Source organism: Carassius gibelio, chromosome B21 (genome assembly GCF_023724105.1).
Source record: "Carassius gibelio isolate Cgi1373 ecotype wild population from Czech Republic chromosome B21, carGib1.2-hapl.c, whole genome shotgun sequence".
In the NCBI taxonomy this organism is placed as follows: Eukaryota; Metazoa; Chordata; class Actinopteri; order Cypriniformes; family Cyprinidae; genus Carassius; species Carassius gibelio.
The window spans coordinates 110,173-127,890 of NC_068416.1; the positions used below are offsets into that span (position 1 = coordinate 110,173).

General features: G+C 44.0%; 2 protein-coding genes across 3 annotated transcripts in view; both read left to right on the forward strand.

The window, feature by feature from the left end:
• LOC127985387 (G protein-activated inward rectifier potassium channel 2-like) overlaps positions 1-15,092 on the forward strand; it is a 21,455-nt gene extending 6,363 nt beyond the window's left edge. The window contains exons 2-4 of one of the 2 annotated variants that reach the window (XR_008160645.1): positions 2,625-3,543; positions 12,021-13,003; positions 14,673-15,092. Coding sequence is in view for 1 of the 2 variants with exons in the window: in XM_052587386.1 (XP_052443346.1) it covers positions 2,643-3,543; positions 12,021-12,331 (1,212 nt within the window). In the remaining variant the exon portion in view is untranslated. Of the gene's footprint in view, positions 1-2,624; positions 3,544-12,020 lie in introns of both variants that reach the window. The other variant, XM_052587386.1, reaches the window with a different exon arrangement.
• A 151-nt stretch (positions 15,093-15,243) lies between these two features.
• ripply3 (ripply transcriptional repressor 3) lies at positions 15,244-17,481 on the forward strand. The gene is made up of 4 exons (XM_052587387.1): positions 15,244-15,885; positions 15,971-16,028; positions 16,135-16,196; positions 16,817-17,481. Exons 1-4 carry the CDS (start codon positions 15,719-15,721, stop codon positions 16,965-16,967), a joined length of 438 nt encoding a protein of 145 aa, XP_052443347.1. The 5' UTR covers positions 15,244-15,718; the 3' UTR covers positions 16,968-17,481.
• Positions 17,482-17,718: the final 237 nt, after the last annotated feature.

Consider the following 17,718-nt stretch of genomic DNA (forward strand, 5'->3'; position numbering starts at 1 on the left):
GCATTAAAACACACATCAGTTTGTGTTTGTGTGTTAATTTTCTCTCCCTGTGGGTTGTGAAGCAGGTTGTCCAGCTTGCTAATGGATTGATGGCTGCAGAGAGGGGCTTGTTTTATCAGGTTCATATGATCTTGTCACGGTTCTGTTCTGACACACCTGTACATCTGCGACTCCTTTTCATCCTGAGCAGGTGCACATGGATTCAGAGCTGTAGAGCGTCTGTTTATCGCTTGAGCGACAGAGAGACGAGACACACGGCGCTCAGACCAGTGTGAGACAGGGACAGGAAATACACTGCAGAGAGACACATGTGAACATGACTCGACATGAGACAGACAGAGAGAAAGAGAGTGAGTGTGTGTGTGTGTGTGTGTGAGAGAGAGAGAGAGAGAGAGTGTGCTGGGCTCAGGTGACAGCCGTTAGAGAGTGTTAATTAATCACATCAGTAAATGTTTACACGTCTGTGACACACACACACACACACACACACACAACTGAGCGTCTCACTGGATTCTCTTTTCTCAGGCGACCTGGAACATTTTCAGGAAACTCTATCATTTGTGCCTAAAAATTACCAAACAATATATAATATATCAGTATTTCCAAACAAGATATAATCTTATCATTTAATCTGAAGAGGTCTGAATTAATCATGTTAATCTTGAAATATAAATAATATTAAATGCCACAGTTTATTGACAAAATGCAACAGGGTTTTATGGCTCATATAGTCTGATATAGTGAGAAAATGAAGCTCGATTTTATTCAGAGACTCAAACTGAACTAAAAAAATATTAATTGTGCTGCAGAAGCTATTTATTTCATGATGTTCTGCTGCTTGTAATATAAATCAGTGAGATCTTTATAACAGTAGAGCAGATAATGACATAAAGTGATATAAATATAAGCTGTCCCTCTGTATCTCCAGTAATAAGATGAGATTCATTGAAATGATCCAAACATATAACACAGTGATTGAGGTCATCGGTCAGAAAAGAGAGGTGTGTTCTGATTGGCCAAATGCCTCAAGCTTGTGACAGAAATGTTACGCCCCTCATCATACTGTGATGCATGTCCCGGTCAGAACAACAGCGCTACAAGACAAAAACAATAAAACCCACTAAAACAAGACACTTGTTGCATCCAGTGGGGACATAATTACTGATTATAATGATTTATACTGTCTTTTTACCTGTTGCGTTGCATCGCGCTGCATAAACATAAAACCATGTCTGCATTTGTGATCGGAGAAATGACAAATAACATACACTACTTTACACCAGCGACTCTCAATTCCAGTCCTTGCACACGCCACCCAGACAGCAAGCAGTTTCGGGCCAGATCCGGTCCACATCTGGCCCGCATGGGCAGCTCTCTCCAGTCTCTCTTTGTTAACACACCTGATTCAGATAATCAGCTCATCAGAATTTCTCTATGAAATCACATCATATGACCCCTTTAAGTAAATAAGAATGTATTTCAAAATAAGTTAAGTTGAATTGAATTAAACCGTTGTTAAGCCATTAAATATATTACTAGTGCTAGTAAGAGTGATGGAGAGACACGACACATGACCCTGAGAATCAACCTCTTTGAGAAAGAGAGAGAAAGAGAGAGTGTGTGTGTGTGTGAGTTGTGTGTGGGTGTTTGTGTGATACAACTCTTGTCTGTTGTCTATTGCTTTTAGTGACTGATGACACCAGAATTAGTCTTCAGAGTCTGTCTCTGTCTCTGGAGATAGATGGGGGATGCAGCAGGATATTGAGGTAAAGATAAGAGTCATTCAAATATGAAAAGATGAGAAATTCATAAGACAGCTTTTTTATTATTTGGCACATTCAGAGCACACAAGCAATGAGATGAGGGAGGTCAGAGTTCACCCAGGTACAATAACCCACAAGTATGAAGGGAGGTTTTCATTGGGACTTTCTCATCTCAGATGCTTCGTTTAGATAAAAACACACTCCTTGTCACTTTTTCTCTCAACCTCCCATGAAGCCCCATGAGATTGCGCAGTATACCAATAAATATAATAATTGGTCTGAATCCACTATACAGTGCTGAAATGCTAGAGCTCGCTTTTTGTATGTAATATACATTTATCATGCTCCTAACTGCATATTGCAACGTTTCTGGATTGACAGGTTTATTTAAATGGTGTATTGAATCTGAAACTGCGATGATTGACAGTGATAACCAAAGCAACAGATGGGACAAAAAAGTGCTCTTAATCAGAGATGCACCGATTGCAATTGCAAATTTGGCGGCAAATGATTGAGTCATTTAGTCATTCATTCAAACGATTTGTTCAAATGACTTATTCGTTCAGAAACGAGGCACACCACTCTTTATGAATGGGCGACTGAATCATTGACACGCTCGATTCATTCAAAAACATGGATGTCACCTATGGTATCGATTTAGTAGATTCTGGTATCGTACCAAAGTCAAAATTTTGGTATCAAGCCAATCCTAAAGCCCCATACATTCTGCAGTCTGATATGATGTATTAGAGATGGAGGTAAATGTGGTTTGGACTGATTGGCCCACAGCGGCTCCAGGTAATCAGGTTCAGACGTGTGCTGCTGCTCACTGATCCCGTCTCTTTCTATTTCTCCTTCCAGTACCTTCCAGAAGTCCAGATGGAGCAGGATGTCGAGAGCACCGTCACGGTCCGACAGCCCAAGCTGCCCAAGAAGACATGGGACGACGTCCCCAAACCTCTGCAGGACAGGGAGCGTGTCAAGCAGAAGATCCAGCGCTACGTCCGCAAAGACGGCAAGTGTAACGTGCATCACGGAAACGTGCGGGAGACCTACCGCTACCTGACAGACATCTTCACCACGCTGGTGGACCTCAAGTGGAGGTTCAATCTGTTCATCTTCGTGCTGGTTTACACCGTGACGTGGCTGTTCTTCGGCTTCATGTGGTGGCTGATCGCTTACATACGAGGAGATCTGGAGCACATAGGAGACAACCAGTGGACTCCTTGCGTCAACAACCTCAACGGCTTCGTATCAGCGTTTTTGTTCTCGATAGAGACGGAGACGACCATCGGCTACGGCCACAGGGTGATCACTGACAAGTGTCCCGAGGGCATCGTGCTGCTGCTGGTGCAGTCGGTGCTGGGATCCATCGTCAACGCCTTCATGGTGGGCTGCATGTTCGTGAAGATCTCACAGCCCAAGAAGCGAGCAGAGACTCTGGTGTTCTCCACAAACGCAGTCATCTCCATGCGTGACGGTCGGCTTTGTCTGATGTTTCGCGTCGGAGACCTGCGGAACTCACACATCGTGGAGGCGTCTATTAGAGCCAAACTGATCAAGTCCAAACAGACCAAGGAGGGAGAGTTCATCCCTCTCAATCAGACGGACATGAACGTGGGCTACGACACCGGAGACGACCGGCTCTTCCTGGTGTCTCCGCTCATCATCTGCCACGAGATCAATGAGCACAGCCCCTTCTGGGAGATCTCCAGAGAGCACCTGGCCCACGAGGAGCTGGAGATCGTGGTGATCCTGGAGGGCATGGTGGAGGCCACAGGTACGCCACTGAAATCTAACTCGGAGGTTACATTTACACGTTAGGGTTTGGCAGATGCTTTTAACTAAAAGTCGCTTGCATTGCATTAATGCAGTGGATTGGTTCATGCATTCCCTGGGAATCGACCCCATAACCGTGGCATTGATATGAGCTACAGGATGCTTGATGCATTAAATAGAAAAAATAAAAAATCCACATCTGATTATATTAAGCAGAACTCAGACTGAATGAGTAATATCAGTTAAATTATTCCCAGCACATTATTTTTATTGAACTAAGTTCACAGTATTCTTAAGTATTTTTAGTTTTTTTTACTTTTTAGGTGTAGGTTAGGTGTTTAGGTTAACTCATTGGGTTTTACAGTACTGCTGTACATGTCACTGACAGAATACTTGTGACAGCATTATCACAATATTAAGAACTGTGATGTGTTACAGTGATGTTTGTTGACAAAAAGATTTCATATCGTGGTATTGGAATTATGTTATAGCTAATATATTAGTGAGTAATTATTCAGTTGAACTGGAGTGCATTTCTAGTAATTCTCCTATCTGTGGACAAGACTATAAAACAGACACAGCGGCCATGAACCTAGAAAAACGAACGGAATGAATGTGTGTTAGAAGTGTGTGTTCTTTAGATGAGTGTGTAGGTCACATGATCTTAAAGGGACAGTTCACATTTGTGCATGAATATCCTGTCATCATGAACTCGACTTTAAACCATTTTCAAATCTCAAATTAAGATATTTGTAATAATCTCTTATAATATTTCAGTAAATGGCATGATTTTCAGTTTCAGGTGAACGATCCCTTTAACAGCATCCTAAGAGAAAGACTCTGAAACAGGAGAGAGATCACATCAGGCCTCACAATATAAATATAGTACAGGATCAATACACATCAGTTTACAGATGCTCTGTGTGCTGGGAAGTATCCCAGAAATCCCACTGGAGTCCAGTACTGGAGAGACGATGGATGAGCGTGTCCTCGTGTGTCTGTGGATCAGGAAAGGCTTTGAGCTTCAGTCTCGCATGATTTCTCTGATGATCTGTGAAGTTGAATTCATTCATTTCTGCATCTCACAGGTCAGAATAAATCCTGAAGCTTTAGTCTTCAGTTCAGGCAAAACACAGTTGTGCTCATAAATTTACACAGAATCTGCAAAAGAAATAAGACGGGCCTGCCCTGATGAAGCTCTTTCACAGATCTCTCACACACAATCATCACTGAACTAACACAGATGATCCTGTTGATATGTTTTTGTGGTGATCTTCATGAGTCTCTGTATATTCTTCTGCACATCTGAGCTCTTCCCAGCAGCGAACGCATGATGTCTGTCGAGATCCATCTGTTCCCCAGAGACTCTCACACAACATGAGCTCCTCAACCTGATATCTGTGTCCGTTCAGATATTACTGTTTCTGTGGAACAGATGGAAACGTCAGCAGTTGCTAATATCGTCAATGTTTTCCATCATTTTTCCTCATCTTTGAGACTGATTTCAGCAGTAAACCCTTTCAGCTTCTCATTTTCTATGAGCTGCAGTTCAGCTTTGAAATAGCTTGAGATAAAAATGAAAGTCACGCTCAGAAATGCTGCAGAAATGGAGGATCTTCTAGATACAATTAGCTTTCGCTGGAAGTGTGATGCTATTTTGGGGTTTGTGAGTGTGGTTGCCATGGCGACGGCGCAGCATTAGCACAACACACTGATGTTATGTAACAACGTTAGCTAAGCCGCGCAGCCGGAGTATTACTGTTATCATGATGCACGTGATTGATCTGTCATCATTGTGTCTTCTTCTGTCTCTTGTTCAGGCACAACACCTCTGATCACGATCTCTAGTTTACAAACCGCACACGCCGCAGTAACTCAAGCACAGTGCACGTGAACCTTCAGATGAGAGAGAGAGAGAGGTTTTTCAGGAATACTCGTGCAGCTGGTGTGTTGCTCACGGCTGTGCTTCTAGTGTTCTGATGCAGCTGTGATGCCAGCAGTGAGTCGAGGGAGCTCAGGGCATGACCGGAGAACAGGAACCACTCGCTGGTGGCCTGCTCACAGCTGACCTGTTGCCATGGCGATGTGCAGCTCTGTGTGGCTTCCTGAGGCGCAGTGTGTGTGTGTGAGCATGAGTGTGTGCGAGCATGAGTGTGTGTGTGTGAGCATGAGTGTGTGTGTGAGCATGAGTGTGTGTGTGTGAGCATGAGTGTGTGTGTGAGCATGAGTGTGTGTGTGAGCATGAGTGTGTGCGAGCATGAGTGTGTGTGTGAGCATGAGTGTGTGTGTGTGTGCGAGCATGAGTGTGAGCATGAGTGTGTGTGTGTGAGCATGAATGTGTGTGAGCATGAGTGTGTGTGTGTGTGAGCATGAGTGTGTGTGTATGTGTGTGTGTGTGAGCATGAGTGTGTGTGAGCATGAGTGTGTGTGAGCATGAGTGTGTGTGTGTGAGCATGAGTGTGTGCGAGCATGAGTGTGTGTGTGTGTGTGAGCATGAGTGTGTGTGTGAGCATGAGTGTGTGCGAGCATGAGTTTGTGTGTGTGCGAGCATGAGTGTGTGTGTGTGAGCATGAGTGTGTGTGTGAGCATGAGTGTGTGTGTGTGAGCATGAGTGTGTGTGCCAGCATGAGTGTGTGTGTGTGAGCATGAGTGTGTGTGCCAGCATGAGTGTGTGTGAGCATGTGTGTGTGTGTGTGTGAGCATGTGTGAGCATGTGTGTGTGTGTGAGCATGAGTGTGTGTGTGTGTGTGTGTGTGTGAGCGTGAGTCTGTGTGTGTGAGCATGAGTGTGTGTGTGTGCGAGCATGAGTGTGAGCATGAGTGTGTGTGTGTGAGCATGAGTGTGTGCGAGCATGAGTTTGTGTGTGTGCGAGCATGAGTGTGTGTGTTTGAGCATGAGTGTGTGTGTGAGCATGAGTGTGTGTGTGTGTGTGTGTGAGCATGAGTGTGTGTAAGCATGAGTGTGTGTGTGTGAGCATGAGTGTGTGTGTGTGTGTGTGTGTGAGCATGAGTGTGTGTGTGAGCATGAGTGTGTGTGTGTGTGTGTGTGAGCATGAGTGTGTGTGTGAGCATGAGTGTGTGTGTGTGTGAGCATGAGTGTGTGTGCCAGCATGAGTGTGTGTGTGTGAGCATGAGTGTGTGTGCCAGCATGAGTGTGTGTGAGCATGAGTGTGTGTGTGTGAGCATGAGTGTGTGTGTGAGCATGAGTGTGTGTGTGAGCATGAGTGTGTGCGAGCATGAGTGTGTGTGCGAGCATGAGTGTGTGTGTGAGCATGAGTGTGTGTGTGTGTGCGAGCATGAGTGTGAGCATGAGTGTGTGTGTGTGAGCATGAATGTGTGTGAGCATGAGTGTGTGTGTGTGTGAGCATGAGTGTGTGTGTATGTGTGTGTGTGTGAGCATGAGTGTGTGTGAGCATGAGTGTGTGTGAGCATGAGTGTGTGTGTGTGAGCATGAGTGTGTGCGAGCATGAGTGTGTGTGTGTGTGAGCATGAGTGTGTGTGTGAGCATGAGTGTGTGTGTGTGAGCATGAGTGTGTGCGAGCATGAGTTTGTGTGTGTGCGAGCATGAGTGTGTGTGTGTGAGCATGAGTGTGTGTGTGAGCATGAGTGTGTGTGTGTGAGCATGAGTGTGTGTGCCAGCATGAGTGTGTGTGTGTGAGCATGAGTGTGTGTGCCAGCATGAGTGTGTGTGCCAGCATGAGTGTGTGTGAGCATGTGTGTGTGTGTGTGAGCATGTGTGAGCATGTGTGTGTGTGTGAGCATGAGTGTGTGTGTGTGTGTGTGTGTGTGTGAGCATGAGTCTGTGTGTGTGAGCATGAGTGTGTGTGTGTGCGAGCATGAGTGTGAGCATGAGTGTGTGTGTGTGAGCATGAGTGTGTGCGAGCATGAGTTTGTGTGTGTGCGAGCATGAGTGTGTGTGTTTGAGCATGAGTGTGTGTGTGTGAGCATGAGTGTGTGTGTGTGAGCATGAGTATGTGTAAGCATGAGTGTGTGTGTGTGAGCATGAGTGTGTGTGTGTGTGTGTGTGAGCATGAGTGTGTGTAAGCATGAGTGTGTGTGTGTGAGCATGAGTGTGTGTGTGTGTGTGTGTGAGCATGAGAGTGTGTGTGAGCATGAGTGTGTGTGTGAGCATGAGTGTGTGTGTGTGTGTGTGTGTGAGCATGAGTGTGTGTGCCAGCATGAGTGTGTGTGAGCATGAGTGTGTGTGTGTGTGTGTGAGCATGAGTGTGTGTGTGTGTGTGTGAGCATGAGTGTGTGTGTGTGTGTGTGAGCATGAGTGTGTGTGTGTGTGTGTGTGTGAGCATGAGTGTGTGTGTGTGTGAGCATGAGTGTGTGTGAGCATGAGTGTGTGTGAGCATGAGTGTGTGTGTGAGCATGAGTGTGTGTGTGAGCATGAGTGTGTGTGAGCATGAGTGTGTGTGAGCATGAGTGTGTGTGTGTTGAGCATGTGTGTGTGTGTGAGCATGAGTGTGTGTGTGTGTGAGCATGAGTCTGTGTGTGTGAGCATGAGTGTGTGTGTGTGCGAGCATGAGTGTGAGCATGAGTGTGTGTGTGTGAGCATGTCATGAGTGTGTGCGAGCATGAGTTTGTGTGTGTGCGAGCATGAGTGTGTGTGTTTGAGCATGAGTGTGTGTCTGAGCATGAGTGTGTGTGTGTGAGCATGAGTGTGTGTGTGTAAGCATGAGTGTGTGTGTGTGAGCATGAGTGTGTGTGTGTGTGTGTGTGTGAGCATGAGTGTGTGTAAGCATGAGTGTGTGTGTGTGAGCATGAGTGTGTGTGTGTGTGTGTGTGAGCATGAGAGTGTGTGTGAGCATGAGTGTGTGTGTGTGAGCATGAGTGTGTGTGTGTGTGTGAGCATGAGTGTGTGTAAGCATGAGTGTGTGTGTGAGCATGAGTGTGTGTGTGTGTGTGAGCATGAGTGTGTGTGCCAGCATGAGTGTGTGTGTGTGAGCATGAGTGTGTGTGCCAGCATGAGTGTGTGTGCCAGCATGAGTGTGTGTGAGCATGAGTGTGTGTGTGTGTGTGAGCATGAGTGTGTGTGTGTGTGAGCATGAGTGTGTGTGCCAGCATGAGTGTGTGTGAGCATGAGTGTGTGTGTGTGAGCATGAGTGTGTGTGAGCATGAGTGTGTGCGAGCATGAGTGTGTGCCAGCATGAGTGTGTGTGTGTGAGCATGAGTGTGTGTGTGTGAGAGCATGAGTGTGTGTGTGAGCATGAGTGTGTGTGAGCATGAGTGTGTGTGTGTGAGCATGAGTGTGTGTAAGCATGAGTGTGTGTAAGCATGAGTGTGTGTGTGTGTGTGTGAGCATGAGTGTGTGTGCCAGCATGAGTGTGTGTGTGTGAGCATGAGTGTGTGTGCCAGCATGAGTGTGTGTGCCAGCATGAGTGTGTGTGAGCATGAGTGTGTGTGTGTGTGTGTGTGTGTGTGAGCATGAGTGTGTGTAAGCATGAGTGTGTGTGTGTGTGTGAGCATGAGTGTGTGTGTGTGTGAGCATGAGTGTGTGTGTGTGAGAGCATGAGTGTGTGTGTGAGCATGAGTGTGTGTGAGCATGAGTGTGTGTGTGTGAGCATGAGTGTGTGTAAGCATGAGTGTGTGTGTGAGCATGAGTGTGTGTGCCAGCATGAGTGTGTGTGTGTGAGCATGAGTGTGTGTGCCAGCATGAGTGTGTGTGAGCATGAGTGTGTGTGTGTGTGTGTGTGTGTGTGAGCATGAGTGTGTGTAAGCATGAGTGTGTGTGTGTGTGTGAGCATGAGTGTGTGTGTGTGTGAGCATGAGTGTGTGTGTGTGTGTGTGTGAGCATGAGTGTGTGTGTGTGTGTGAGCATGAGTGTGTGTGTGAGCATGAGTGTGTGTGTGAGCATGAGTGTGTGTGAGCATGAGTGTGTGTGAGCATGAGTGTGTGTGTGTTGAGCATGAGTGTGTGTGAGCATGAGTGTGTGTGTGTGTGAGCATGAGTGTGTGTGAGCATGAGTGTGTGTGTGTGTGAGCATGAGTGTGTGTGTGTGTGAGCATGAGTGTGTGTGTGTGTGTGTGAGCATGAGCGTGTGTGAGCATGAGTGTGTGTGAGCATGAGTGTGTGTGTGTGAGCATGAGTGTGTGCCAGCATGAGTGTGTGTGAGCATGAGTGTGTGTGTGTGAGCATGAGTGTGTGTGTGTGCCAGCATGAGTGTGTGTGAGCATGAGTGTGTGTGTGTGTGAGCATGAGTGTGTGTGAGCATGAGTGTGTGTGTGTGTGTGTGAGCATGAGTGTGTGCGAGCATGAGTGTGTGTGTGTGTGTGTGAGCATGAGTGTGTGCGAGCATGAGTGTGTGTGTGAGCATGAGTGTGTGTGAGCATGAGTGTGTGTGAGCATGAGTGTGTGTGAGCATGTTTAAATGTGTGTGTGTGCACGTGAGCATGTATGAGTGTGCAAGCATGTATGCATGTAGGTTCGAGTGTGCACAAGTGTGTAAATGTGTGTGTGTGTGTCGGGTATGCAAGCATGTGTGTGAGTGTGCAAGCATATGTGTGTGTGTATGAGTGTGTGAAGGTGCAAACGTGAGTGTGAGCATGTTTAAATGTGCATGTTTAAAAGTCTGTGCAAGTCTGTATGAATGTGAGCATTTGTGAGTGTGTGCGGGAACGTGTGTGTGTGTGTGTGAGTGTGTGTGTGTGTGTGTGTGGTTCTCCGGCCGCACTAGAGCTCATTTCGAGGGTGTTATGAGCTCAGGCTGCTGTCTGCTGATAACGCAGTGACTCCAGCACAGGACACAGGGATAGAGCTTAAAGTGTTATTCCACACCAGATGAATGAAAGCAAACTATATCAAAGAAACATGCAGGACTCTGTGTTCAGCGGCGGCTCGTGAGCAGATAGTGCAGTGATGCAGTGGAGGCTGATGAAATGTGCGTCTGAAGATGCGTGGTGCAGCTCCTGCCATGATTCCTCTCCGAGACACACGTTATATAAGCATGTTGTGTGTGTGTGTGTGTGTGTGTGTGTGTCCTCTGGGCTGCGTGTTTGTTTCTGAGCTCTGAGAGCGCTGAGGGAACGGCACACGAGACGCACGCACAGATGTGACACTCTCACAGTGTTTGGATTGTGATTGGAGACGGTGACCTTTGAACCCTGTCGCTCAGTGTTCCTGTCACACCTTCACACTGTATCTAATCAAACAGGAGTGTGAGGATGGATGCTTACTGTTCTGTCTTAAGCTTCTCCATCACATCCTTGTTTAACATTGATTCATGTGGCAGATTTTTGGATTCAGCGCAGATTTTATGAGTTCATACCTTCTCTGGAAATGAAAGCACTGCTGTATGCTGTCCAGTCGGGTGATATTTAGGTAAATGTTTTGGGTAAATGTCAGTGTTTCATTGATCAACACACAACAGAACAGACTCTACATCTATCACGAACAAATATAGTGAACGTGTGTTGTTCTGACCGGCTCACTCACACACACACACACACACACACACATTATCTGACTCATTTCACCGCGGTATGCTGAGATCATCAGTCTATTGTAAACAAGGCTGGACAATCACACGAGTTCCTCCTCAGCTCAGCGTCGTCACATTCAAGCGACTGAAACATTCAAACATAACTAGTGTTCAGCACTTGAACTAGAAAAATTATGGCAAATATTGAGGCCTAAGTGGGTGAAGAAAAAAAATATTATGTAAAAAAAAATATATATATATTTCACTATTTAATCTTTTTTGTTAAAAAATAAGAACAAAGAAACAAATTACAAATACACATAATAAACGAACAAAACAAACGTTGCTTTATTTTTCAGGTACAGTCGGTGAATTTAGCAGCAGGATTCAAGAAACTGAATGAACAAATATCTAAAAATAAAACTAGATACACTTCACTGGATAAATCATACTTTGATTCTTATTAAAGATCTTCAGTCAAGAGCAGTGAGTGATTTTCTCTGTGTTTAGTTGTTTTATTAACATTAATAAGGAACGTTTATCCAAAACTGTTTTTCTCCTGTTCTATCGAAGTCAGTGGGGACCAGCTAATGTTTGGTTCTTCAAAAGATCTTCTTTACAAGAAATAAATGAATACAGGTTTATAGACAACATGAGAGAGAGGAAATAATGAGAGGATTTAAATGTTTGCGTGAGCTGTCCCTTTAATGACAAGCGGCAGCATGTTTAGCATTATTAGACCGCTGTCCCTTTAAGAGCTACACTCATCTAATACACAGACATGCATCCGTTTCTCTCTCAGCCGTTTACTTTTAGACTTTAGCACATGCCAGAACAGCATCTGAATGAAGTGTTTAACCGGCAAGACTTTAAAGCACATGCAAATGATGTCATTTTGTGATTGTGAATAAGTGCAATGTCCCGAGAGTGTATCTGATCAACATCTGATGTTGATGTATGTGGTGCTGTACAGTATCTTGAGACGGATAGATACTACCCTCTTTCTGACCTTTCTGACCTCCTGACCTCTGGTGTGTGTTTGTGTGTGTTCCTCAGGCATGACCTGTCAGGCGCGCAGCTCGTATGTGGCCAGCGAGATCAAGTGGGGCTACCGCTTCACCCCCGTCCTGACCCTGGAGGACGGTTTCTACGAGGTCGACTACAACAGCTTCCACGACATCTACGAGACCAACACTCCCAGCTGCAGCGCGCGAGAGCTGGCGGAGATGACGGCGCGCTCTCGTCTTCCTCTGACCTGGTCAGTGTCCAGCAGACTGAGCGCACAGGGCCTGAGGAGCAGCGAGGACGAGGAGCTGCTGGAGAGGAACGGAGACCTCGCCAACATGGAGAGCGAGTCCAAAGTGTAGGAGCACACACACATCTCTCCTCGCCTCTGCGCCGCCGGACGCTCAGCTGAGGTCAGAGGTCAGAGGTCAGCTCAGGAAAGCGCCCCGAGGCGGGACACGGACCCCATCTCTCACGCTTCTCTTTCTCTCGCCCGAAGGATGAGCTCGGGTGACTGCATGGTTCCCGAAACCAGTTTTTTCTTAAAGATAAGAAATGATATTTTCAGATTTTTAATTCAAAGATAAAACCTATATATGTATATGAATATATATATAGATCTATTCTAGGGCATTTGTATTTTTTGTATATATCTGTTGGGTTGTTTGATACGACACAGAGTCGTGTATTTTGCCTTCTGGGACAGCGACAGACATATTTCTCCGCGCATGTACAGACGGTCCTGTAGTGGACTGACTCTGATGGACATAGTCTCAGTCCTGTAGACCGTACTCACAGACTCACAGGAGATGTGTTCGGATGCAGAAGAGGACGGCCATGCACTCGTGCTGCAGGGGATTGTGGGGCTGATGATGGTGTGTGTGTGTGTGTGTGTGTGTGTGTGTAAACATGCATGTGTGCTCCAATAACCTTCTGTACCCTCATCATCCCGGAGCTTTCTCTGCTTTAACTCATACTCATGACTGGATGAAGAACTGCAGATGGACCTGAGACGTCTGCGAGCGTTCGTTTGCGTGAGTCTCTCTTCTGTGTTTGTTTGTGTTCGTTTGGTCGAACAGAAGCAGTAGATCTGAGTTTGACCACGAGACACACGAGACCAAAGAGCCGAACCCTCACATCACTAACGATTACAGCGCGTGAACCCTACCGATGTATTTCATTTCACGCAGATGTCAACGGGGCTGTCGCTCTGCATTTCTAATCAAAAACATCCGAGAGAGATTTATTGACAGATAATAGTGTAGTGTGAAAAGAACAGTGATCTGACTTTAACTCTTTCCCCGCCAGTGTTTTTGATCATTTTCATGACCCCAGATTATTTTATTGTATGAACATGCAGTGCATCGAAATAAAGAACAGAGCCTCTCCTTTAAACAACCTCCATGCCTCCATGTGTAACAGCGAAAGCAGCAGAATCTGACATCACTATACGCGTCATTTTATTTCACTGTAACAATATATTTATATCACAATATAGTTATTTTTGCTTTAAATAAGGTCTTTATGATATCAATATTTTTGTTACCATAGAAATGTCATAAATCTTGTCACCAGTGTCAGTTCTCTCAGACGGCGCACACCTATTAAAATCAGTTGTTTTTAACCCTCAGTGCTCGAGACGCCCCCCCGATTCCATCAGTGGCAGTGAAAGAGTTAAAGGATGTGTACTGTGTGTGCAGCATCAGCAGCTAACAGAGAACGCTCTCTCAAAGTTACATTCTTACAGCGTCGTTAACAGAATGATCTGGTCTTTAATAATGTGCACAAAAACCTTATAATACATCATTCATGGAACATTTTATTTCTGAAAAGATTTAGTTTGACTTTTTTTTGCTACTTGTTTCAGAGAACATTCACAAGTAACGTTCCCCTAATGTTTGCAAAATGATAAAATACTATATATTCCTATTTAATATTTGCATAATCAAGAAAAAACGTTTTTGAAACATTTAAAAAAGCAAATTTTCAACATGTAAAAAGCACTGAGAAATAACATTTTCATAACTTCATGGGAACATTGGCAAAAATAAACTTCTTTTTTCTCTCTTTTTTCAAACTAGATTTAATATATTAAACATATCTGTAAACCAGATCCTGAATGTTCAGAATGACACGCTAACATGTCTGAAAGTAAACAGCAGAGCACACTGTATCCCACAATGCACTGTGATGAAGCTGTGTTTGGATCAGGCTCGCAGCAGATTGAATTATAAACACAGAATGAGCAGTTTAATTGAGTAACTGTGAGGTGATGTGACAGCAGTGATGACCGTTTGACCATCGATGAGTCCAGCCTCGTTTTCATTCTCGTCCAATCAAATACATCACCGTCCAGATCCTGTGCAAACCTTTCACCTCACAGGAGTTTATATCTCAAAATAAAATATTTTTATCAGACTTTTGAGTTTTATATCTCAGTTTTAGGACTTTATTTCTAAGAATTGCACATTTGTGTCTCAACATTTTTCTCCAAATTGTTTGTTTATATCTCAAAATGTGGACTCGTTTTCTCACTGTTGTGGGTTTTTCCCCTATATTGTTAGTTTATTACTCAAAATTTTGTGAATTTACAATAAATCCCCAAATTCTGACTTGTTTCCCTCACAATGGTGAGTTTCTACATCCTAATTCTCATGAGTGTGACTAAAGTAGCTCCCTTAGTGATATTTTCTTCTGCGGCAGAAACAAGCTTCCCCAGGTTTCTCCTGTGACGGGGTTCAGATGCTGATGAATGAACCGCTGGATGAAGAACCAGACCGAGCTCTTTCTGAGAGTCCTTCAGTAATCCTCCGTAAAGACTGGAACATTCTGCGCTCCGTACGTTTGATGAAGTGCCCTTTAAAACACCCTGCGGATATATGAAGCCATTCAAACATCACATCAGATCCACCGGGACGTCCTTTCACTCCAGAAATATGAAATCAGGAATATGAACATTTTAATGTCTTCAGATCCTTCTCTAAAGATTATTTCACAAGCCATAATATGGTGCATTATACACAGTGTTTATTCAGATTTAACACAGTCATTCTGATTTTCTTGTTGATTTAGATAATTACTCTGTGTCACAAGAAGCTCATTAATAAACCATATCTAAATATTCACTGTCTGTGTGAATGAGGAAACGGTGTTTATTGTTCAGTGAGAATGAATCAACTGAATCGAGTGAGTTTGATTCTTCAGCTCTTTGCTTTCTGTGTGATTCGTGTCTAATGTAATCTTCTGATACAGCGATTATCAGTCTGATGCTTCACTGATTACACTGACATGATTTATTATAATCACAATCTCTTACAGGAGTCCAGCTCACAGAAGAGTCTCTCAAAGTGATGAACAAACCTCTTCCACCAACAGTAATATAGTGTTTGTTCAGCTTTATCTGACCTTCAATAATGTTCTCGAAACGTTAGCTCAAAAACATTATTTATACATTGTTCATTTAATGTGTTTTCTGAAACATTTTAGCTGGATGTTCATCTAATGGTTTTAAAAGTTAGTTATTTCAGAACATTCAGAGAACATTCAACTCTAACATTTCCATAATGTTTGCAAAATGATCAAATGCAACGTTCCCTTAACATTAGAAAACCAATTTAACTGTTTATTAATAATATGGAAAACATCGTTAGATTAGGCCTACATGATTCTTAATTCCAAAATGAAATATTTGCAGATAGCAAGTTCAGATTCGTGAAACAATTTCTGAAAGTAAGGTGCTTCGTGACGTCATGTCAAAGAATTGTTTGTTTGGTTCATCACTCGTACTGAGTTGCGGGTGCGCGCACTCGGGAACACGCCCACCTCTCGGCGCGTGCGCGTCTTCCCCCGTGTGCGGGAGCGCGCGCTCAGTGTGGAAGATGCTGCCGGTGAGTTCAGACGCGGATCGGATGCTCGGGTAAGAGTTTCTGCTCAGTTCCTCTGTGTTTTTCACATCTTTAGAGTCTTCAGTGTGAGTGACTCGCTCTTTTATGTTCTGATAGTTGTCCTGTGATATGGAGACCCTGGGATCGTTCAACAAGAGAGATCCAATTAAATAAAGTAACTCATTTTAATGACTTTGGTCTCTGTGTTTATCGATATGTTGATCTGAGAGTGCAGAAGTTACACCATCTGAGCTGTTCACCCGTGTTCCTGTGTTCTTCAGGTGGTTTCTGGAGGTTTGAGGCGAGTTCAGACTTCTGAAGATGTTTTCCAGCATCCTGTGAGGTCTGATGCTCTTCCTTTCATTCATAAGTCTAACACTTAAACATTCTTCGGATGTTTATAAATACCCAGTTAACAAGAATATTTTCTAGGAAAGGATATGTTCTAGGAACGTTTTGCTAACGTTCCCATAAAGTTGTGAAGACTTTTATTCTTATGGGAACGTTATTTTTTCATCTTGCAAACATTGTGGGAACGTTAGATTCTTAAACAAGTAGTAACATTTCAAAAACGTTAAAAGACATTAAATGTGCAAATAAAATGTTTCAGAAATAAGACCAGGGTTGCCAGGTCTTTGATACAAAACTTCCATATTTACAAATCGTGTTTTTCCAGAGATTCCCTCTCCATTAAAATAGTGTTCCCTGGAGATCAGTTCATAAACATCCCAGGAGTATCCAGATTCAGCTGTAAAACCGTGGACCTGGCAACCCTGAATAAAACATCCCAGAAATAATGTTTTTGTGCTATCATTATTAAAAACCTGATAACTTTGAACAAATGTTTGTTCATAATAACTTTGAGAGAACTTTGCCAGATTGTTAGCTTAAGTTTCACAAACGTTCCCTGTTAGCTGGGTGTCACTAGCATCGTGTGTGTGTGTGTGTGTGTTCCATCCGCAGGCTGTTTCTGCCCAGGTCCAGGATGCAGGAGTATCTGTCTCGTCTGGGCCGGACGGTTCTGGACAGTTTCCCCGTTCAGGCCACACTGCACTTTTACAACGATGAAGACTCCAGCTCTGAGGAGGATGAGGATGAAGCAGACGCTCATTAACCTTCTCAGATCCACACGTCTATAACATGAACTCACTAGTGAGCTGAGAGCCAAGCGTGCGGCCGTCAGGAAGCTGAACACTGTTTAGGAAACACGGCGTGTGAATGGAGATGGGAGACACGGCGGTGTGTTTCAGGAAGTGTTGTGGATCCACAGGAACAGGAGCATCACACGAGACGAGCAGAGATCCAGCGCCATCAAACACAAACACACCTTTGATCCCAGGACGATCCTTCACGTCTGGGAACGTCTTTAAAGGGATAGTTCACCGCAAATGAAACTGTCATTCTCTGGCACTCAGGATGCTCCTTTTTTACTGTGGAAGTCAATGGGGACCAATATTCTTCAAAATATCTGTTTATGTATGTAAAAGAAACTTATGCAATTTTGTAACAACTTGAGTAAATGATGACAACTTTATTTTTATGTGAACTGTCCCTTTAATTGTTTCATTTGTATGTTATTGCTTTATTTCTGTTGAAATCTAAACACAAATAAAAACAAGAATGCTCAATATGCTTCCATTTATTAATAATTATAACATCATGAAACTGACTTTAAAAACTGAATTTTGTAGAACTTAAATGTTGAAATTGTTTAAGTTAAAGTAACAGAAAATATGCTGCCATGACTTATCAGATCATTTATTACTGTGTCAATGCTTTATTAAAAGCCACTTTTTTCTAAACTTTGGGAAGCTAGTACCTCTGTGGGACGACGGTGGGGTCACGGGGTCACAGGTTAAACGGTG

Coding starts and splice junctions, on each gene's coding strand:
- ripply3 (XM_052587387.1), top strand. CDS start 15,719: ATGTCAAAGAATTGTTTGTTTGGTTCATCACTCGTACTGAGTTGCGGG. Junction 15,886..15,970: donor GACGCGGATCGGATGCTCGG/GTAAGAGTTTCT, acceptor ATGTTCTGATAG/TTGTCCTGTGATATGGAGAC. Junction 16,197..16,816: donor GTTTTCCAGCATCCTGTGAG/GTCTGATGCTCT, acceptor TTCCATCCGCAG/GCTGTTTCTGCCCAGGTCCA.